Source organism: Chiloscyllium punctatum, chromosome 11 (assembly GCF_047496795.1).
Source record: "Chiloscyllium punctatum isolate Juve2018m chromosome 11, sChiPun1.3, whole genome shotgun sequence".
NCBI classification, from domain to species: domain Eukaryota; kingdom Metazoa; phylum Chordata; class Chondrichthyes; order Orectolobiformes; family Hemiscylliidae; genus Chiloscyllium; species Chiloscyllium punctatum.
Window position 1 is genome coordinate 50,784,234 of NC_092749.1, and position 24,277 is coordinate 50,808,510.

General features: G+C 40.8%; 1 protein-coding gene and 1 non-coding gene across 2 annotated transcripts in view; both read left to right on the plus strand.

The window, feature by feature from the left end:
• Positions 1 to 24,277, plus strand: part of ush2a (Usher syndrome 2A (autosomal recessive, mild)) — a 929,735-nt gene that overhangs the window by 819,419 nt on the left and 86,039 nt on the right. Inside the window, 4 exon segments of the mRNA XM_072580162.1 lie at positions 7,169 to 7,412; positions 14,694 to 14,758; positions 19,483 to 19,552; positions 19,555 to 19,672. Coding sequence (XP_072436263.1) covers positions 7,169 to 7,412; positions 14,694 to 14,758; positions 19,483 to 19,552; positions 19,555 to 19,672 — 497 coding nt within the window.
• trnak-uuu (transfer RNA lysine (anticodon UUU)) lies at positions 2,358 to 2,430 on the plus strand. Its single transcript has one exon. It is a non-coding gene; the product is annotated as a tRNA-Lys (tRNA).

Consider the following 24,277-nt stretch of genomic DNA (forward strand, 5'->3'; position numbering starts at 1 on the left):
AAAGTAGTGTTATTGAGTGGCAGAGCAGACTTGGTGAAGTGGGAAACTGAAGTTGCTGAATCCCCACAAATGCTCCTCATTTCTAGATTTTTATGGATATAATTTGTTGCTTGTTTCGCTGCTCACTGATGATTCAGTTAATTATGCATTTAGGAATATTAATGCCAATTTAGCTATGAAAAACAATCACTTTGATTCAGAATTGCATTATTATTATAAATACAAGCCAAGAAAGAGCTGTTGGCATTTTTAATAGGTGACTGCTTTCATTTAGCATTCCTTTGTCAACAGATTAACAAGGCATTATCCAATCAGTTGGTTGGCTTGGTTGGCTAGGTGACCAGAGTGTGATGCAGAATAAAGCAAACCATGTCCATTTAATATGATAGTTCATGAAGGTCTACCTCTTCACCTTACCCCATGCCTGCGGAGTGGTTCTCCTCAAGCCATACGTAACCAATTGTCTCTCCCTGACTCAGAGAGATGACAATATCTGTATACATGCACTTGTGTTTAAGTGAACAAAAGCCTCTGTACGCTGAAGAAACATATATGCACATATTATCCAGTTAAACAGTGATATGATCTAGGCTGTGGTCAGTTATAAAATTATGTGCAGAGACAGCCGAGTTAAACTTCAATCATAGTTAAATAAATTGTGATTGGAGCATAATCTTTATGTAAATATTCACAGTGTGCATATTGGTTTGCATAATTTTGTGCATGAAGTTTTAACCCACCTTTTTTTCCTAGCAGAGGTGGTTGGGGGATTAAATACTTAAAATTGAGAATCCTAACCAAGATTACAGTGGTGCTGGAAAAGCACAGCAGGTCAGGCAGCATCCAAGGAGCAGAAAAATTGACGTTTCGGGCAAAAGCCCTTCAGCAGGAACGAGGCAGGGACCCTCCGAGGTGGGGCTAGGGAAAAGGTATCTAAGAGTGCAATAGGTGGATGGAGTGGGGATGAAGGTGATAGATCGGAGAGGAGGATGGAGCAGATAGGTGGGAAGGAAGATTGGCAAGTAGGACAGGTCACGAGCTGGCAGGTTGGAACTGGGGTAAGGTGGGAGAAGGAAAAATGAGGAAACTGGTGAAATCCACATTGATGCCCTGGGGTTGAAGTGTTCTGAGGCGGAAGATGAGGCGTTCTTCCTCCAGGCATCGGTTGGTGAGGGAGTGGCAGTGAAGGAGGCCCAGGACCTGCATGTCAAGCACTGAGGAAGCAGATGTGGCTGTGGTAGTGAGTCTGTTTCAGGACATGGTTGAAGAGCTTCAGGGCAGAGGAGATGACCTGGGAGTTGCAGTGAGAGAGAGACTCACTAAGATCTTTGTAGAGAGAGGAGGAGAACCTCTTCAGGGTAGGCATCCTTACAAGAGGATTCGCAGTAAGGTTAAAATCAACTCGGCGGAAGTGAGGCCTGCAGATGCTGGAGAGATCAGAGTCTGGATTAGAGTGGTGCTGGAAATCCACAGCAGGTCAGGCAGCATCCAAGCAACAGGAAAATCGATGTTTCGGACAAAAGCCCTAAGCTACCTTCTCACCAGCCCCATCCCCTTCCCATTTGTCGCTCCACCCCAGAGGCTCCCTGCCACATTCTGGATGAAGGGCTTTTGCCTGAAACATTGATTTTCCTGCTCCGCGGATATTGCCTGACCTGCTGTGTTTTTCCAGTACTACTCTAATCTTGACTCTGATCTCCAGCATCTGCAGTCCTCACTTCCACCTGAGAAATCTAACACCAACCCATAAAAAAAATTTTTTTTTTGGTTGAGCCTTTTTTTTTAATCTACATGTTCAGAGATGTTATTACACACCTATGGAGCAGGTGGGACTTGACTCCAGGCTGCCCAGTCTAGAGGTAGAGATGTTACCACTGCACCACAAGAGGGCACCTCCATCATTACTTCACTGGAACAACAGCCTAGGGATTTCTGCCAAAGTATCTGGAGTAGTCCTTGAACCCACAGCCTCGCTGACTAAAAGGCAAGAATACTACTAATGGAGCCGCAGCTCAGTCAAGCAACAATCTTCCTTCTGGCTTAAATGGAGCAGGCAAACAATCTGCTCTAGAAAGATTTGAGCTGATAGAAAAAGAGATTATATTCAGAGACTATTAGACTGACAAAAATGAATATGTATTTATTGATAACAATTTAATACCACATACAAGGTATGAGTACAAAGTACCTAGTTGGAATTCTGTTGGACATGCAGGTTGTGAAATGGTGGTTGTGAAAACCAGTCAGGATGCACCTATTGGCCTTCCTGCTCCTGAGGTTCAACATGTATCAGATAATCCACACCAACACTTGAAACCGCTCCAGCTTTTGTGAGCCCTCCAATACTTCAGACTAGTGCCTGGCTAGCTCAGTCGGTAGAGCATGAGACTTTTAATCTCAGGGTCGTGGGTTCGAGCCCCACGTTGGGCGAGTTGCTCCTTTTTAAGATTTGAGCGGGAGCAGCGTCGAAGTAAAAGAGAACCCGGGAGACTACAGCAAAGGTAAGACAGTTTGTTTTAAAATTGCTTACCTGTAGCGGGCAGCGGTGTGTTTTTTTTTCTCTCTCTCTCCACAGAAAGAGCGGGAGCTGCAGAGGAAGTGACGGCGAGCAGAGGGGGAGCCGGGAAGGAAAAGTGAGTATATAAGTCCGGAAGGTGGCTAAACCCGAGATTCTACACCTGTAGTATCTCCCACCCACCCTCCTCCTCTAACCTTCTTAACTACTCTGTTTTTTCTTTTAAGGTAAGAATTTTTATGTCTTTACTGGGGACTAGTTAAAAAATTACTTCGTGTTTTTTTTTGTGTGTATACATCAAGTCCTTACTTAGGGTAAAAAAAAACGATAGCAGAGAGGTATCAGAAGGTATTCTAACTCATACTTGTACAAAGTAAGTAATTAACTAACTAAGCAGAGATGGCTGGGCAGGTGATGTGCTGTTGCTATATGATGTGGGAACTGGCTGATCCCATTGTGAACGGCAGTGACCACATCTGCAGCAAGTGTTGGTTGCTGGAAGAACTCCGGATCAGAGTTGATGATCTGGAATCTGAGCTTCAAACACTGCGGCATATCCGGGAGGGGGAGAGTTACCTGGATGCTTTGTTTCAGGAGGCAGTCACACCTGGGAGATTAATTAATTCACACTCAGCTAGTGATCAGGCACAAAAGAGTGTGACTGTAAGTGAGGCAGGTAGGGGGAACCAGAGTTCAGGAGTGGAGGAGCCTCAGCCCTTGACCTTGTCCAACAGGTACGAGATTCTTGCTCCCTGTTCAGATGAGGAAAAGGGCTCTAGACAGGATGAGCCAACTGACCAAGGCACCATGGTGCAGAAGGCCATTCAAGAGGGGGGAGCTAATAGACAAGTAGTGGTTATAGGGGATTCTATAATTAGTGGGACAGATAGTATCCTTTGCAAGCCGGATCGGGAATCTCGCATGGTGTGTTGCCTGCCCGGTGCCAGGGTGCGAGACATCTCTGAACAGCTTGAAAGGATATTGGAGCGGGAGGGGGAGGATCCAGTTGTTGTGGTCCACGTTGGTACCAACAACATAGGCAAGACTAGGGTGGAGGACCTATTTGGGCATTACGAAGCACTAGGCAGGAAATTGAAGCACAGGTCCTCAAGGGTCATAATCTCTGGATTACTGCCCGAGCCACGTGCCAATTGGCATAGGGACAAGAAAATTAGGCAAGTAAACACGTGGCTAAGGGATTGGTGTGGGAAAGAGGGATTCCACTTCATGGGGCATTGGCATCAGTTTTGGAACAGGGGGGATCTGTACCGTTGGGACGGTCTCCACCTGAACCGATCAGGTACCAATGTTCTAGCGAAGAGGATAAATAGGGTGGTCAGTAGGACTTTAAACTTCTGAGTTGGGGGGAAGGGAAAGTGAAAGCGACAGGGAGTATGGAGGTAAATGGAAAGATAAGCAGCAGGATAGCATGTTTCCAGGCGGATTTAAAATTGAGGCAGACTGAGAATGCAGAAAAAAGCAAGGATAACTTAGGACATATGACTTCCAACATCTCTAATGATAAGGAAGTTAGCATTAAGGCACTTTACCTGAATGCTCGTAGCATTCATAACAAAGCCGATGAACTAATGGCACAGATAATAGTGAATGATTATGATGTTGTAGGCATCACAGAGACTTGGTTACAGGGGGGTCAGGACTGGCAGTTAAACCTCCATGGTTTTTCAACTTATCGAAAAGACAGAGAGGTGGGCAGAGGGGGTGGGGTTGCCTTGTTAGTTAAGAACAAAATTAAATCGATGGTATTGAATGACATAGCGTCGGATGATGTGGAGTCTGTGTGGGTGGAATTGAGGAACCACAAAGGCAAAAAAACCATAACTGGAGTTGTGTACAGACCTCCTAACAGTGGTCAGGACCAGGGACGCAACATGTACCGGGAAATAGAGAAGGCATGTCAGAAAGGCAAGGTTACATTGATCATGGGTGACTTCAATATGCAGGTGGACTGGGTAAATAATGTTGCTAGTGGATCTAAAGAAAGGGAATTCATGGAATGCTTACAGGATGGCTTTTTGGAACAGCTTGTCATGGAGCCCACAAGAGAGCAGGCTATTCTGGACCTAGTGCTTTGCAATGAACCAGACTCTATAAAAGATCTTAAAGTAAGGGAACCCTTAGGAAGTAGCGACCATAATATGGTAGAGTTCAGTCTGGAGTTTGAAAGGGAGAAGGCAAAATCTGATGTAATGGTGTTACAGTTGAATAAAGGTAATTATGAAGGCATGAGAGAGGAACTGACTAAAATAGACTGGAAGCAGAGGCTAACCGGGAAGACACTAGAGCAAAAATGGCAGGAGTTTGTAGGTATAATTGAGGACACTGTACAGAGGTTCATTCCCAAGAAAAGAAAGATTAACCGAGGAGGGATTAGACAACCTTGGCTGACAAAGGAAGTCAGGAAATGTATTAAAGAAAAAGAGAGATCCTATAAAGTGGCTAAGAACAGTGGGAAATCAGAAGATTGGGAAGGATACAAAAGCAAACAGAGGATAACAAAGAGTGTAATAAGAAATGAGAGGATCAAATATGAAGGTAGGCTAGCCAGTAATATTAGAAATAATAGTAAAAGTTTCTTTCAGTACATAAGAAACAAACGACAGGCAAAAGTAGACATTGGGCCACTTCAAACTGATGCAGGGAGCCTAGTGATGGGAGATAAGGAAATAGCAGGAGAACTTAACAAGTACTTTGCGTCAGTTTTCACAGTGGAAGACATGAGTAATATCCCAAAAATTAAAGGGTGTCACGGGGCTGAGTTGAGTATGGTTGCCATTACGAAAGAGATAGTGCTAGAAAAGTTAAAAAGTCTTAAAATTGATAAATCTCCTGGCCCCGATGGGATACACCCTAGAGTTCTGAGAGAGGTTGCTGAGGAAATAGCAGAGGCATTGGTTGAGATCTTTCAAGAGTCACTGGAGTCAGGAAAGGTCCCGGATGATTGGAAGATGGCTGTAGTAACCCCCTTGTTCAAGAAAGGATCAAGGCAAAAGATGGAAAATTATAGGCCAATCAGCTTAACCTCGGTTGTTGGTAACATTCTAGAATACATCATTAAGGATGAGGTTTCTAAATTCATGGAAAAGCAGAGTCTGATTAGAACAAGTCAACATGGATTTAGTAAAGGGAGGTCATGCCTGACAAACCTGTTGGAATTTTTTGAAGAGGTAACAAGTAGGTTAGACCAGGGAAACCCAGTGGATGTGGTCTATCTAGACTTTCAAAAGGCCTTTGATAAGGTGCCACACGGGAGGCTGCTGAGCAAGGTGAGGGCCCATGGTGTTCGAGGTGAGCTGCTGGGATGGATTGAGGATTGGCTGTCTAACAGAAGGCAGAGAGTTGGGATAAAAGGTTCTTTTTCAGAATGGCAGCCGGTGACGAGCGGTGTCCCGCAGGGTTCGGTGCTGGGGCCACAGCTGTTCGCATTATATATTAATGATTTGGATGAGGGAACCGGGGGCGTTCTAGCGAAGTTTGCCGACGATACGAAGTTAGGTGGACAGGCAGGTAGTACTGAGGAAGTGGGGAGGCTACAGAAGGATCTAGACAGGTTGGGAGAGTGGTCCAGGAAATGGCTGATGGAATTTAACGTGAGCAAGTGCGAGGTCTTGCACTTTGGCAAAAAGAATAAAAGCATGGACTACTTTCTAAATGGTGAGAAAATTAATAAAGCCAAAGCACAAAGGGATCTGGGAGTGCTAGTCCAGGATTCTCTAAAGGTAAACATGCAGGTTGAGTCTGTGATTAAGAAAGCGAATGCAATGTTGTCTCTTATCTCAAGAGGGTTGGAATATAAAAGCAGAGATGTACTACTAAGACTTTATAAAGCTCTGGTTAGGCCCCATTTGGAGTACTGTGTCCAGTTTTGGTCCCCACACCTCAGGAAGGACATACTGGCACTGGAATGTGTCCAGCGGAGATTCACACGGATGATCCCTGGAATGACAGGTCTAGCATATGAGGAACGGCTGAGGATACTGGGATTGTATTCGTTGGAGTTTAGAAGATTAAGGGGAGATCTAATAGAGACGTACAAAATAATACATGGCTTTGAAAAGGTGGATGCTAGGAAATTGTTTCTGTTAGGCGAGGAGACTAGGACCCGTGGACACAGCCTTAGAATTAGAGGGGGTCATTTCAGAACAGAAATGCGGAGACATTTCTTCAGCCAGAGAGTGGTGGGCCTGTGGAATTCATTGCCACGAAGTGCAGTGGAAGCCGGGACGCTAAATGTCTTCAAGGCCGAGATTGATAGGTTCTTGTTGTCTAGAGGAATTAAGGGCTATGGGGAGAATGCTGGTAAGTGGAGCTGAAATGCGCATCAGCCATGATTGAATGGCGGAGTGGTTCGATGGGCCGAATGGCCTTACTTCCACTCCTATGTCTTATGGTCTTACTATTACTGCAACATAAATCAATGCTTCAGGAATAGCACCAATACTACAAACTGGAAGTATTTCTGAATACGGATTACTTATTATCTGACCTGTTCTGGGCAGGGGCTAACTATTGTAGTTTCTGGTCTATGCAGTGCATTTTTTTATCTTAATTGCCTTCACTAATGGTGGTATCTCCAGCTCATTTATAAATAATTGGACACTGGACACACCTTCATCTAATATAAAACCCAAGCTACAAGTTATATGGAAGGAACCAACCAATCCTAATGGGCAGATCAGAGTTTATGAACTCAGGCAGGATGGGCTGCTCATTCATACAAGCCTAGAAACTCGGTATCATGACTTCACTCTGACACCAGCTGTGGAGTACAGTTATACAGTTGCTGCCAATAATAACCAAGGAGACTCCATCAGCCCTCCTTCCAAAGCTAGGACTAATCCTTCAGGTCTTTCTGGAATGGCTCCTCCAAAACTGTGTATTGCCTTCTAGTGATATCATTGTAAATTGGCAACCACTTGCTTAGTCCAATGAACTGACTGTCAACTGCACGATGATCTGCCGTGATCTCACCACAATTGATCTTCAAGCTTTCATGTTTTCTCCACCTTACACATTTTTAAGAGGCGATCTTTCATGTCAACAGGTCAACATCATACTGTAGGTGTGTAGTAATAAACCTTCAAAATCCATGTAATGTTTGTTATCAAGGTCCAACCAGTACCAAACACTGTTGACTTCATTAAAGCATTCATTTAATAAAAAGCAAGTGGAGACAAAATGGTATTATATTGTTAAATAAGAAAAAAATAATACCTGTACCTGAATCTATGCAAACAAGAGGAGTTAAGTGCACACAGTTCTGGATTGTATAAAATTTCTAGCAATTCTGAAAGTGTTTTCAACAAATTATAAACATTCACAATGACATTTTGTGAAGAATATAATCTATGAAACAACAATGATAGCAGCAGAGTTTTGAGTATTTCATCTAATAATAATTGTTTTTCGAATGAGATGTTTTTCTCAGAACAGAGGTTCAAGCAAGAGATACACATACAAAACAAGCTAACTAGGCACTTACTGATACACAATCCACCACAACAAACATTTGTTGTCTGAGGATTCATTCTATGCACCGTCAACTACTTAATTTAGAAATGTACCTTGGGAATTCTAGTTTGTGTAAAATGGGGAAAATCAGCGATTGCACTGTTGCAGTGTTAACTGCTTTGAAATACAATTTACTCCAGATATTTAGAGTTTGCATGTTTTTCCTATTAGTTTCAAGCTCCCGTCTGGATAGTTTGCAGCACTGTGAAACTGTCTCAGCAATTCCACAACTGCTGCTGATTTTGACAAGCGACAGCAAATATTCTAAACATTGGCATTCTCACAAAAGAGAATAAGTGGTTAGGGCCTGGATAATTTTGAGCTAGTGAAGAATTTACCATTGAAGGTACAGCTGTGAAGCTATAAGTCAGGTTGCAGATATTGAAAAGAATTATTGCCACTGGCCCAGAAAGGTGTTCTCCCGAGAAGATGCTTGTGCAATAAACATGATAGCTAACATGCTAAATACTCTCACCACCATCTTGCAGTGAAATTTTCCCTCTGAGTTCAGAGAATAATTCTGAGCATGATGACTTAATTGGGCAGTTTTGTAAAATATCGCATTGTCAACCTTAAGAAAAACTCATGTGATTATATCCTCAAGCTTTCAGTGGTGAGTTCATAATCCTGCTGTCAGGTGATGAGAAACATACCTCCATGCAATTGCATCACATTAGTAGTCAACTGTGGTGTATTAATATCACACTTTCAATCTTCCTCTTCACAATCTATAAACTCAAAGGTGCAAAAAGTTGATTGACAAAATAGGAAGTACCTGGTAACTTGTCTCATTAGCAGCTTGTGGAATGGCTATGCAGGCCTTGGTTAAAGAATACACTTTGCATGCAAAGAATACAAAATGCATGCAATTTAGCATCATAGAAGCAGGGGGCTATCAATTGCAGCCATGTTGTTATGTGACTGCCCTATGACCAAACAGCAGTGTTTATAAACAGAAAAAAAAATTACACTCCCTTAATCTTCGACTGATTTGTCACCAATGAAGCAACATTTTGGTGATCTGTGCCAGATACTCCAGGGGCTGCCAATGCTGGTAATGAACTGGAGTACTGGGGTTCCTGCCGCTTACCAAGATCCCTGGGATGGCTGATAGAAAATAAGGGGCAACTCCTCCAAATGTGTTAATGATACCTGTAGGAAATGCACAGGGAGGCAAAGAATGAAGGTATACTGGGGCTACAGTGCAACAGGTTATCAGGCTCCTGACAATAACTAGGTCTCTCCAGCAAGGTTTTTCATGTAGCCCTGATGACATGCTCTGCATTATTGTAGTATGCTGTGAGCTTCACAACTTGAACAGACAAAAGGGTCTGCAACCTAGTGCTTCCAAACAAACCTATTGAGCAATAACCTGGTGTTGTGTGATTTTTTAACTTTAGACAAAAGGGTGACATCTTGGGTGATGACAAAATGGAGGAATGAGAGCAATCCTTTGAGGGTGGGGATGAAGCTGAGTATCAGGAGGTTGACCATGAGTGGTGTCCACATGAGAAAGACAGTGCAATGTTTCAGCGAGCCCAAGAAGTCAGATACAACCTTATTGTCACCCACTTTTAGGATGCAAGAATGAGGTTTAAAATTTGTTCATTGTTTGCACATCTAAGTAGCTCATCTGTTTAGCATAAAGGACATGTCTAACTTGTTGGACTTGCTGGTTACAGGATACATTTTACTGTTAACATGTAAGTGATATCTTCAGTTGAACAAAGATTGAAATTGTGATGTATAACTATCCCTAAGATAACTGTTAGGGGAAAAGTATATGTGAGAGTGCAATTACATCACATAGCACTACATTTATGTGGCTCTGAAAGCTTTGTTGAAAGCTCTGAATGTGTCATATATAGTCTGGTTCCTCATTATATCCACCAGTTTGGCATGAATTCTGTGAGAGCTCCTTCAGACTCTTCCTTCATCAGCATCCTGTCAATGGTTTAGAGTACACAGAGACTGTTCAATTGCCTTGATACATTTGAACACCCTTTATGATAGCATTTAACCTGGGAGAGGCAGAATTTTGTGTAACTTTTCTCTGAAGACTGGTGGATAATGAGAGACAACTGACATTGTAGCTTCCCATTGTACATTGTCTAGAATGTCACCACACCCCCTTGAAAAGCTCACACCTAGGAACAGCCTTCCCACTGAGATGTGTAGAATCATCACTGATTCCATATCCTCACCCATAAAGGTGGGTGGAAATGGTGAAAATGGTGTGCAGTCCAGGCACTGGGTCATTCCCTGGACTTTGCCATTAGCTCCAGTGTCCTCCACATTAACGTACAATGGCTTGGCTGGACTCCTCTAAAGCTAATGTTCAAGGATATGCAATGTCTAAGGTTATCTGCATTCAAAGATTCAGATGCTCACGAGAGATGTGCAATGCAAATTGTTGACAATGCTTACTCCTTGCAATACATGAAAAGCTCATAATCTCTCACATGAGTATGACTTAAACATGTTCCACATTGAAAACTGATACTACAGCAGGCATTAAAGCAGTGCAAGTTAAAATATATTGAGGCAAGCTATGGATTATTTACAATAATGTAACACTGTAGCAAAAATGTGCCTCAATATGTTTTTCCCTCTTCTCCCTCCATTACAGCTAGGCACAGGCCCAGTAGTAGAGTGTACAGAGGACTTGCTCCGTGATGAACTTCTAAGATTTGGTAATCACCCCCCTGGTGCATTTGGACCCAGAAGGCCCCATCCAGCCAAGAGTGTCCTGCCCAAATGCCGGCTGCCTGTCTCTCTAAGAGGAAGGGACACCTGGATTGAGCTTAAAGTGCCTCATACCCCTCTTGCCTTGTCATTGTTTCTGAGAATCCTTGCCTGGAGCAAGGGAATGCAGGTGTGTCTGCATGTCCAGGAGCCACTGGATATTCTGCTGAACCTGGATCTCCAAGGCAGCTGACACTGGTTCCTTGGTGACAGCCCAGCAATTGTGTGCTGGAACCACTATGTCACTGAGAATGTTTAAGGATTCCTGCATCTTTCACTCCAGCCTCCCAAGTGTCCCTGATACTCCTGCCCGATGTCCCTGTGCCTGTCTCTGCTGGTTGAGTAAGTCTTTATGGCAAGAACAAGAACCCATCTTTTGCCTGTGGCTGAGCTGCCTAGGCTCCAGCAATGGTCCCTCTAGGTTGCAATGGCAATTGGCTATGCCATTGACTTCTAGCTCCAGATATTGCTCAGAGGTCCACACCACCAATGAGAAAATTAGAGGGAACACTGGTCTCCCAGCAGTCTTCTGAGTGCCAGAAAACTTGGACATTTCATTTTTCACCAAGCTGCAGAGTTGCTTCAATGTGTGCCAACCAGATTATGCCCATGAGTCTTATCTAGACAGAGATGTGAAAGTCTTTGAGTCAGTGCAGTTGAACACCTTGTTGGTGCATTCTCTGAGGATCCTTAAGAACTAGGAGCAGGGGCAGGCAATTCAGCCCCTCAGGCCGAGTCAGCCACTTCATAAAATCATGGCTGATCTCATCTTGGCCTCAACTCGACTTTCCTGCCCACCTTCCCTAACTCTTCACTAAATAAAGATCTGTCTATCCCCTGCTTTAACCTATTACTAAGTAAAGATCTAAATAAATAAAAATAACTATCTCCTACCTAACTTTATTCAGCATTCACCACACTCTGTGATAGTGAATTCCATAGATTCACAACCCTTTGAGAGATGTGATTCCTCCTCACCTCTGTTTTAAAATTGCCACTCTTTAGCCTCAACCTATGACCTCTTTCTTTTGAGATATTTGTACAAGGGAAAACATCTCTATGTCCCCTTTGTCCATCCCCTTTCGCATCAATTAGGTCTCCTTTCATCTTTCTAAATTCTAGCAAGAACAGGGCTTCTTCCTCTGAGATGGGGAGCTGAGGGGATGCAGACTACAGCCTCTTACTTGCAGATGTGTCCTGGGTGCTGCTTGTGTCTATATTAGTGAAGAAATTAGTTGGGAAAGATCGATGCAGAAAAATCTTGTGCAGAAACGAATAAGTGTTGTTGGTAATTGAAGAGGACCATAGCACACTGCAGATTATTGAATTGTGATGCTGAGAGTTGTACCTTTGTGAGATATGTGTGCAGTGGCAGAGTTAAAATAAGGTAGCAAAAAGTATATAGTGCCACTTATTTTTACAGAATGCAGGATATCATTGACCCTCTTCTTGTAATGCTGGCCATTATTTTTAATGGTGGAGAGAGCACTGACCTGTGCAACAATGTCTGCCCAGGTTGGATGTATTTGTTGGCATTGTCTGTTGTTGTAGTCAGCCAGCAAGAAGACTGACATTCAGTCTATCACCCAATTCACTAGCACCTTGAGATCTTTCTCCATGAAGCGAGGAACTAGTTCATTTTTCTTTGTGCCATGCATTGGGACAGTAGAGGTGAGTAGAGTCATAGAGTCATAGAGATGTACAGCATGGAAACAGACCCTTCGGTCCAACCCCTCCATGCCGACCAGATATTCCAACCCAATCTAGCCCCACCTGCCAGCACCCGGCCCATATCCCTCCAAACCCTTCCTATTCATATACCCATCCAAATGCCTCTTAAATGTTGCAATTGTACTAGCCTCTGCCACTTCCTCTGGCAGCTCATTCCATACGCATATCACCCGCTGCGTGAAAAAGTTGCCCCTTAGGTCTCTTTTGTATCTTTCCCCTCTCACCCTAAACCTATGCCCTCTAGTTCTGGACCCCCCCGAACCAAGGAAAAAGACTTTGCCTACTTACCCTATCCATGCCCCTCATAATTTTGTAAACCTCTATAAGGTCACCCCTCAGCCTCCAATGCTCCAGGGAAAACAGCCCCAGCCTGTTAAGCCTCTCCATATAGCTCAAATCCTCCAACCCTGGCAACATCCTTGTAAATCTTTTCTGAACCCTTTCAAGTTTCACAACACCTTTCTGATAGGAAGGAGACCAGAATTGCATGCAATATTCCAACAGTGGCCTAACTAATGTCCTGTACAGCCACAATATGACCTCCCAACTCCTGTACTCAGTGTTCTGACCAATAAAGGAAAGCATACCAAACGCCTTCTTCACTATCCTATCTACCTGTGACTCCACTTTCAAGGAGCTATGAACCTGCACTCCAAGGTCTCTTTGTTCAGCAATACTCCCTAGCACCTTACCATTAAGTGTATAAGTCCTGCTAAGACTTGCTTTCCCAAAATGCAGCACCTCGCATTTATTTGAATTGAACTCCATCTGCCACTTCTCAGCCCATTGGCCCATCTGGTCCAGACCCTGTTGTAATCTGATGTAACCCTCTTCGCTGTCTACTACACCTCCAATTTTGATGTCATCTGTAAACCTACTAACTGTACCTCTTATGCTCGCATCCAAATCATTTATATAAATGACAAAAAGTAGAGGAGCCAGCACCAATTCTGGAAGTTCCCAGCTTGCAGTGCTTGAACTGATGATTAGTTGGACTTTGAATATTGAATCGAAGCCTTAGAAATCAGAAGTCCCAGTAGCGATGAACACGTCTTTTTGCTAACCATGTGATTTGCCAAGTAATACACCTAACATCTTGCTTACATATATAATGAGGTGTGAATCATGTGGATAACTAGCCCTGGGCAAAGTCAAAAATGATGCCAATGTACTCACTTGTTAGCACTCTTTAACTTCAAATGGGAAAATCACAGCCCTAATTTTCACTACAGGAAAATATGGCAGACCTAATGACAAAGCCGCTGAGATTAGTTTCCTCAACTGATAGTTATCCTGAGTATGCATGTCACAAAGTGTTTCCAGTTAACTTGATATTGTTTTATTCTGTCCCAGCTATTCATTCAGACAAATGTATAGATTTTCAAATCCTTACCTGTACAAATGATGATGGGCACTCCCTATTTCGGATACAAATGTTTGACGTTCATCATCTTACTCCACCGGGTACTCAAGACATAATGCCAGGCAGTGATTTCACTGAGTAATGGGAATCTGCGTACTAGCATCACAGCAGGCTTCAAGAAAATTTGGTAGCTTTCCTCTAATGTCATTTATGCATCTGAACAGTAACATACCTGTGTGCCTCCATTGTTGCTGTTCATGTCTCCTCCCAGCCACCACTAAAAACACACACACACTCCAGCTTATAGCAACAAATACATTTAAAAGTACTTTATAAGCTGTCAGTTGGTTTGGGATGTGCCAAAGTTGTGACGGGGGCTACATAAATACATATTTTCCTTTTTATTGGTTCTCATCTCATATTTTCATTGCTGCCATTCTATCCACCCTTTTCTCTGTGCTACAGAACTGCCCAGTGCACAATGATCAGTCAGCAGTCTTACATTAACAACATTTGGCACTCCAAGTGTGTCATAGGTGACATGCTCAGAGCACAAGATAATTAGGGGAATGAACTGATGTGATGTCTTCTGGCAAGGTCAGTTCACTTGTTTGGAGCTGCTGGTGAAGCGGTACACAGGGTGAATAACCAGCACCTACAGTCTATTGTGAAGTGTTTTCACACTGAAAAATCATTGAGTGCGACCTCGCTGCATGATGAATGCAAATGTACTGAGGTAGGATGAACTGTATGTTGCACAGGAGTCTGTTACTGTAAGCATACTTTAAACTTGTAACATTTTAATAGTACAGCTGTGGTGGCAGGACACAGTGGCACATAATGAAATGGAGCATTTCAGATTTGTGGGAAAGGTCAGAATTTCAAGACCTTAATGCCATATTCAAATTCATCATCATGTGTGTCAAGAATACTAGGAATAATGGGACCTCAGAAACACCTCTCCCCCTTGTCAGTAGGTACATTGCCTGTGTTTTTATCACCAAATTGACAATACATAAATAAAAAAAAACTTTGTATCAGCTCCTTGCTGGTGGCAATATATTATCACTGTAATATATGTAGAGAAAGTGGTATTCAGAAATTCGGTGAAAAATTATCACAACCATTATAGTTAATTTAGTTAGTAAATTTACTATATGTTAATAAATATTTCCTTTCATGACTAAATTAGAATTAGGATGTATTGAAGTTGTGAAAAATTAGGAAGACTTAATTTTCAGTATGGAACTGAAAGAATTTGTTGTTTCAAAATAGTTTGCTGTTATTTTAGAAACATGCAAAAAATGCCCATTATGAATTTTGATTTAATATCCAGCAATGAAATTGTAAGAACTTGTGAAGAGTTTAGTTTTAGACTCTTCAAAATGAGGAAACATCTGCATCTGCAATGTCAGGTGCAGAATTTTAATGAGATCATGTCACCCTTCTGAACTCTGGAGAGTATAGGTCCATCTATGCAATGAGGACAATACTATCAACCGAAGGGTCAATGTAGTGGACACTTGTTGCATCTCCTTTAATATATCCCTCATTACGTAGAGAGATGAAAGCTGTATTCTGTACTCTTGGTGTGGTCTCAGCAAATACTTGTACATTGCAAGTTGACTTCTTAATTCTTAAACGTTTGCATTTCTTGCATTCTTCTTGATGTGGTTGACCCTTAACTGCCCTCTGGGCTATTAGGGATGGGCAATAAATGCTGCCTAGTCAGCAACCTTTTCATCCTGCAAATGAATAAAACAAACTCTACCTCTTGCACAAAGACCAACATATCATTTGCTTTTTTAATTGTTTGCTGTATCCACATGCTTACTTTCTGTATTTGTTTCACAAGCACACCCAAATCCCTCAGAACACCAACATGAATGTTTTTTTTTTCTCACCATTTAAAGGATATCCAGTTTTTCTACTCTTCCTACCAAGATCACGTGGCTTTGAATTTCTTCACTTCTGACTCCTTTCAAGGATCAGCTATAGCCCTCGATGACATTTGCAAATGGTTACACAGCTTTGTAGCTCACAGGTTACTGATACCCTATATTCCATACTTGAGCAATACATTGAATTCCAGGTTGATGGGATATCACAGGGACAGAGGGCAATGGGTTTCACTGGCATCACTGGTTTGCCTCATGTACTTGCTGGGCCTCATGTATTTGCTGGGCCTCACCAATTGCACCCAAGTATCCACCAGTGTGCCCAGTGACTGCCTCTTCAAATTTATCAGCAGGAAAGACTTTGATTTCCTCAAAGTCTATTTGTCTGCAACCATAATATTAAGGTAACTGTTGTATCTCTGGTCTTTGTGCAAGAGGTAGAATTTGTTTTATTCATTTGCAGGATGGAAAGGTTGCTGGCTAGGCAGCATTTATTGCCCACCCCTAATAGCCCAGAGGGCAGTTAAGGGTCAATTATGTTTTTCATAAAGTTATGGCAGTGAACTGTTTTCTGAATATTTTCCCTGGATTAATTGTCACACTGCCATCATGTGCTGATTAACAATGGATCAGTCTATTATTCTGCCAGTCACATGGAGAGATGCAATAAAAACATGCAACGAAACGTCAGGAGAAATGTTTATCCAAATTAATGTGAAAGAAAGAAGAACTGGAGTGAATCATGCTGAACTGAAATAGAAGAGGGTGAAAAGGGAGTTGAGGGGAAAAGATTGAGATCAGAACACAGAGTAGCATCACTCTGTTCAAACAATACTGGCAGATTGTTCCTGAAAATATGAAAGAAATTGGTTATGCAGAGAAAGCTGTTCTGAAACCAAGCAATATCTTGGTAGAACCAAGATTTGACAGGTAGGAACAAAACAAATCAATGAGACACAGAAAGGAAAAGAAGCAAACTGAATATCCTATGCCATTGAAACCGATGGTCTTGCTTTCCTGGGGTTGCACAGCTGCAAAGATCTGCAACTGGTCTCAGTAAATCATAAGGTAAAAGATCAAGATGGAAAGATCCATCATGTACTGTATAATACTACCAAAATAGAATCAGATGACATATTAGACCAACCAAGATGATGAGTTACAGATGCTCTCTCAGCAAGTGATCCAGGGATGGCCTGACAAGATACATCAACACAGCCAGCAATATGGCCATACTGGTCTATCAGAGATAAAATCTCACTGGAAGGTACCAGTCAGAATGAGAATAATCATTCCCAAAATGTTGCAGGAAGCACTCCTCTAAAACAAATATGAAGTCTACATGGGAACAGAGAATTGTTAACTCAAAGCCAAATCTGTTCTGTACTGCAAAATCTTCTCCAAATAAAATGCTGAAATAATAGTATCTACATGCAATGTATGCCAGAAGTGCAGAAATACACAACAGACGGAAGAAATAATAGCTTCTAAAGTGCCATTAAGATCAAGGCATTCCATAGGAACAATTCAGTCACACGCAATCAAGAATAGTACTCTGTTATTGCAGACTTCTATTCAAAGTGTCATTTTATCCAAAAGGTGAAAGAACTGAGAGATACAACAGTTACCTTAATATTATGAGCTTGATTCAGTGAGCATGTGATTTGTGAAAGAGTAATATATGTTATAAAATGCAAAGCAATACACATCAAGAGAATGGAAGGCATTTGCTGAGCAGTATGTGTTCAACATCATCAGCTCATCCTCACATTACTCAAGGGGAGAGCAGTTTATAGAAAGACATGGACTGTGGTCTTTTGGCATTTAAATAATATTTAAGATCTCAACTATTCCTGCCAAAATGCATAAACTTACACATTCCCACATTATGTTCTATCAGATTAGTCTTTGTCCACTCACCTAACCTGCCATATCCCTCTGTAGACCCTGAGTCATCTTACCACGTGCCTTCCCACAATTTTTGTGGCATCTACAAACCTGGCTTTAGTACATTCACTTTCCTCATTCAAGTCACAAATTCATTGTAAATAATTGTTGCCCCAGCGTTGATCCCTGCAGCACTACACTTAACACAGATTGCGATCCTGAAAGTGACCCCTTTATCTCAACTCTGTCTTTGTTAGTCCACCAGTTGTGTATCCTAATATACTAATAAACTACCTTCAGCACCATGGAATCTTACCATTGTGTCCTAATTTGCATTACCTTATCAAATGCTTTCTGGAAATCCAAATATATTACATCTACAACATAGGAACAGAGAAGCAGGAAGAGGCCATTCAGCCCCTCAAGTCATTCGATGTGATCATGACTGATTTCCCCTTTATCTATCCTATTTGTTACTTCCTCAAAGAACTGTAATAAATTTATAGGGAATGAGTTTCCTTTCAGGAGGCTGTGCTGATTTAGCTTGATCATATTATATAATTCTAAATGCTCTGCTTTTACATCATATTAAGCACATACAGCCCTGCCACTACACAATTTAATAAAAGTCATTTCCTTGTAATTCTTTCATTGTGAGATAAACAAAGCAAGTGCAAAAAGCAAAAAAAAAAACTAATTTTGAAGGATCCACATGATTTTAATCAAAACCTATATGGTTATTTTAAGACTTTTCAAGGACTGCTCCTCCTTCAGTTGGCCATTGTAGTGCTTGTATTTCCTGGGGTAGGATAGGCTGTTTGTTGTGCCTTCCTATCTCTTCTCTGTTCTCAGGCTGCTGTTCACTTTTCCTCTTCCTATTACACTACCATGTACTCTACCAATGACCACCTTATCCTTATTTTCCAACTACTATCTCAATATTTATCATTCACTCAACATCAGCAATAAAAAAAACAGAATATTTGGTCATTATCACATTGCTGTTTGAGGGCTTGCTGTACACTTTTTAGTTGCTGCCTTTCCTGCATTATAAAAGCGATCATTCTTCAAAAGCACCTCACTGGTTGTAAAGCATTTTGATAGTACCAGGCTCTATAAAAATGCCAATTACTTTCTTTCTTCTCTTTTCCACTTTCCTCTCCATAAACTGGCCGTATGGATTTTCCACATTTGAGGAATTATGCTTCATCTTCAGTTGGGCCACAGTGATGGGTCCCTGACCTGGACTGAATGTCTTTGGGTGAAGTTTATTTGTACTTCGTGTGGTAAGTTCTCTGCATTCACCTGAAGCTATTGGCATAAAGTCTAGGAAATGGGAAACACATTGTATGGCATATTCCATCAATTGAATATAACTATTACAATTATGTAACCTCACTTCTTCTAAAATACTGGAAATGGCAGAGGAAGCAGGAAACTGGTAAAATAGCTCCTAAAGAAGTTCTGTCATATTCTTAAAAGTCAACATGAGCCAGTGCGCAACCTGGGCCATACTGATTTGTTTCCTTGGATACTACCCAGTTTTTAACTTCTGCCAACTTTGTTGCAAAGTATTAAAGAGAACAAAATATTTGATTGACTCATTGACTCAAGGCTGATTGGAAAGCATTCTCTTTTGAGATTAGAAATGTCCCCAAAACTTCAAAAAGAGAGACATTATGCCTGCATATAAGTTTAACAATCATGAGGTTGTAGAACAGAAAGTATTGGAAATAAATCAATTTGTTCAAAGACTTTGATGTGTTCTTTATCTAAACTAAACTTTGCTATTTTCTACATGTCAATGGAAGGAAGTGCAAATTGAAGCTTGCATGACCGTTGGTTATGCTTCCAGCGAATGGGCCTAAGCACAAACTCTAGAAGCTCCCCTAATATGCAACCCAGGCCTGTCAATGAGCTGCAGACTGACAGAAAAGGAATGTTTTTAATATCATGGAGTGAGCCCACACAGCCCAATGGTGAAATATTCTACATTAATGGGTGAGATGCCTGATGACTGGAGGGTAGCTAATGTTTGTTTAAGAAAGGTTGTAAGGAGAAACTAGGGAACTATAGACCTGTGAGTCTGACTTCAGTTGTGGGTAGATTGTTGGAGGTGATCATAAAAGATAGGATTTAAGGACATTTAGAGAAGCAAAAATCGATTAGGGATAGTCAGCATGGTTTTATGTAAGGAAAATCATGTCTCACAAACTTGATTGAGGTTTTTGAGGCAATTACCAAAAAGGTTGATGATGGCAGAGCAGTAGGCGTTATTTATTTGGATCTTAGTGAAGCCTTTGACCAGGTTCCACACGATAGACTAATTAGTAAAATTAGGTCACATGCGATTCAGGATACATAATTGCTTAATGGCTGGAGACAGAGAAAAATGGTGGATGATTGCTTTTCGGACTGGAGGCCTGTGTCCAGCAGCATTCCACAGAAATCGGTTCTGGGTCCTCTTTTGTTTGTCATTTATGTAAATGATTTGGATGAAAACATAGAAGGCATGGTTAGTAATTTTGTAGATGACACAAAATTGATGATATAGTAGCTAGTGAAGAAGATTATCAAAGATTACAAAGAGATCTTGATCAAATGGGTCAATGGGCTGAAAAATGGCAGATGGAGTTCAATCTGGACAAATGCAAGGCATTGCATTTTGTATAACAAACAAGGATACAGTTTATACAATTAATGGTAGGGCCTTGGGAAGTGTTGTAGAACAGAGGGACCTAGGTGTGCAGATAGTTAATTCTTTAAAGTTTGCAATATATATAGTCAGGTTGGTCAAAAAGGCATTTGGCACACTTGCCTTCATTGCTCAGTCCTTTGACGAAAGGAGTTGGGAAGTCATGCTGAGGTTGTACAGGACCTTCTTGGGGCTTCTTCTGCAATATTGTGTCCAGTTCTGGTAGCCTAGTTATAGGAAGGATATTATCAAGCTGAGGAGAGTTCGGAAGATATTTGCCAGGATGTTGCCAGGTATGAAAGGTTTGCATTATAAAGAAAGGGTGGATAGGATTGGACTTTTTCACTCGAGCATAACAGGTTGAGAGGCGACCTGATAGAAGTTCATAAAATAATAAGAGGTACAAACAGAGTTGATGGTAGTTGTCTTTTCCCTAAGATGGGAAATTTCAAGACTAGGGAGCACATTTTTAAGATAAGAGGAGAGAGATTTTAACAAGACATAAAAGGCAAATATTTTACACAGAAGTTGATTCGCATGTGGAAAGAACCTCCTGAAGAAGTGGTGGATGCGGGTACGATGACAACATATACAAACATTTGGATAGATACATGAATAGGAAAGGTTTGGAGGGATATTGATCAGGAGCAGGCAGGTGGGAACAGTTGTTTGGGATTATGTTCGGCATGGACCAGTTGGACCGAGAGTTATCCATGCTGTATAACTCTTTGACTCTATGAACTATACAGAAGAAATGCATTCCTCAAGGGATATAGCATTGGTTCTTATTTACAATGGTTCCTCCATGTTATTTCCAGATGCAAATTTACTTCCTTAAACTGCATATTAATATCAGGTAAAAAGCACTTCTTAAAAAAAAACATCAGAAGCATCGTCATTTGAATGTTGACTCCATATATTTTGCATGTTTCATTTAGCAATAATTAAAATAAGGTCTTCTAAATCAAGTGCCTTGAACACCTACAAAGTGGAGAAATGAAGATCAGACGCATAAACATTAAATGTCTTCTTCAAAAAAAAACTTGGTTCTAAAAATCACCATCACAAAGGTAGCCAGATTGTCAAAGATCTCTCTCAGGAACTATCTGATTCCTTGATGTATTTATTTTATGGCAATTTGTTTTCTTTGTTCTCAGATGCAAAATATAAAATGTTCTTCTTCTTTGTAGGAAGGAATTAGAAACAGACCATAAAAACCAGAGATCAGTAATCCTATTATTGATTGTACCATAGCTCATATAAAACAGAAAATGAGAAATATTGAAAAATGAGAGACATTGTAGCATCTTAATCTCAACAACATGGTCTGTGTTGATTAATTTGTCTTCAGGACAAATTGGTTGCCTTTTAATGCTTGCAAACTCGTGATCTAGATAGGGAATGATTTTATGTCCAGTGCAATATTAATGCAGTCTTTCTTGATATTTCTTGAACATTGAAAAGGGTTGTAGCATCTCTGGTTCATTGAGAACATGTTATTTTGTGACAAGTCTCAGTAATATTTATCCTTTAATCAATATAAAACTAAAACATATTTCTGATCATTATATAGCTTCGCTGTTTGTAAGAGTAGCTGCGTGCAAATTGGCTGACATGTTTCCCATGCTGATTACTTTTCCAGAGATCCTAATTGGTGGTACAACACTTTGAGAGATCCACACAAAAAAAATGAATTTTTTTAAAAAAAAGTCTGGTTGTTTCTGAATTCTCAGACAATACAACTGCTGGGTCATGAGAACTGAATGTTCATCACAAAAAATAATATAAAATGAAAATCTATTTTTTTTTAAGTCTGATTATTTCTGAATTCTCAGACAATACAACTATTGGGTCATGAGAACTGAATGTTCATCAATTTTTAGCATCTACCCGTAGGGGCCTATTTGAGAAAGTCTTTGTTCTTACTTTATTTGTTTCCATCAGCGTTTGGTAGATGTTATCAACAGCAGTGTTTTTTTTCTGTTAAGTTATAACACTGCACTTCTGCACTTTAAGGAATGATTAATTTGAAAAAAAACTATGCTAATGGTGACAATGTAGCCACTGTTAGTTGTCATAAAGATCCAACTAGTTTATTAATCTTCTTTGGGGGGGGTGGATGGTGAGGGACAGGGGCAGGAGGCAGGAAAAGGGATTGTGGTTAAATTTTATATAATTGTTTAATTTATTGTGTAATGAGTTAAATAAGGAGAAAGCAAACTTGGGCAGGGTGTGGTAAGACGTTCCCTAAGGCAGTTTGCTTGGAACGATTAACTTGGAGGTTCAGGAATATCTCTGCCTGCTGATATATAAATGGTGGTCTCTGGGCGGAGCTAGTCAGTTTGTTGATTGTTTTCAGTTCTACAGTCCACAGCCATAATGCATAGAACCATTTACTACTTCTTTAGAGATAATATCTCTTTCCAGGGTTAATGTAGTTAACTAGCCTTAAGCTTTTAAAATTTATATTGTAGAATGTAAGAAACTACATCTTGATAATAAATTGTATGCCTCCTCCTGTGAAGACTTCTTTGTGGTTATCTCTTCATCACTTAATGCTAGTAAGCCTTGTAAATAAATATTAAAGCAAGAAGTAATGGCAACAACACCTACCCAAAGAAGATCCTACCATAACCAACAGCCCCAAACACCTCTTACAACATCCTCATCTCCAATGCCTAAAGATATATAAGGTCAGAATTAATAATGGCCACATTCTGTGTTGCAATTACTAAATCAGTCACTTTGTTAAAAGAAAGATCACTTTCATGTTGACTACACCTATTCTATAAGGGTGCATTATGGTAATTAATACATACATTTCTCTCTTTATATTGAGGCCCACATCTAGTGACAAAAAATCAAAAAGATGATTGGAAAAGCTAGTCAAAGAATTTAATATTCTATAAATTGGACTTAACTCTGAAATTAAATTATTGAAATCCTATCTGGAGGGATTCAGTTTTTTTAAAAGACTTCTGAATTCCGTACAATCCAAAATCATAACCGTACTGAAAAGAATAAAGATGTTCTACTCTGTGGCAGAGTATAGTAACTGCGACATCGGGACTCTACCTTTTTTATGCAGAAACGCAGATCTATGAAGAGAGACAGAAGCTAACTTAAAGTTGTTGAAGTATGAAATGTTTCCATTATCAGCTAAATGCAAATTTTCTAATTCTTTCTTTGCTCCAAAAACCAATATAAATCAAATTTATGAAACACACAAAAGGAACATGATGGCAAGAGTAGGCTGAAAAGCCCATCATGGCTGATCATTTACCTGATTTTCTTGCCTTATCTCTATGTCCCTATCCATATCCTAGTGTCCAGAAACACATTGAGCACGTTCAAGACAAAACTCAACGATTAAGTTTCCACAGCCCTCACGGTAGAAAATGCCAAAGATTCCTCATCCTCTGAGTAAAGAAATACCTCCATGTCTTAATTCGTCCACCTTTTATCCTGAGATTATGCACCAATTATATCCCCATCCAGATGAAACATCACATTTAAATCCACCCTTCAGGCCCTAAAAGATTTTGCAAATTTCAATGTGATCGCCTCTCGCCTTCAAAACTGAAAAATATGCAGGTCTGATTTTATCAAGTTAAAAATCACATGACACCAGGTTATAGTCCAATAGGTTTAATTGGACTCCTTCATCAGGTGGTTGTCCGTTCCGAAAGCTAGTGGGCTATAACCTGGTGTTGTGTGATTTTTAACTTTGTGTACCCCAGTCCAACACCGGCATCTCCATATCAATCTCTCCTCATAAGATGAACCCACCATCCAGGACTTATGTTAGTGGGCCTCCATTGCACTTCTCTACGGCAAATGCATCTTTTACCAGTTAAGAGACCAAAACTGTACTTAATACTCAAGGTGCAGTCTCACCAAGATATATAATT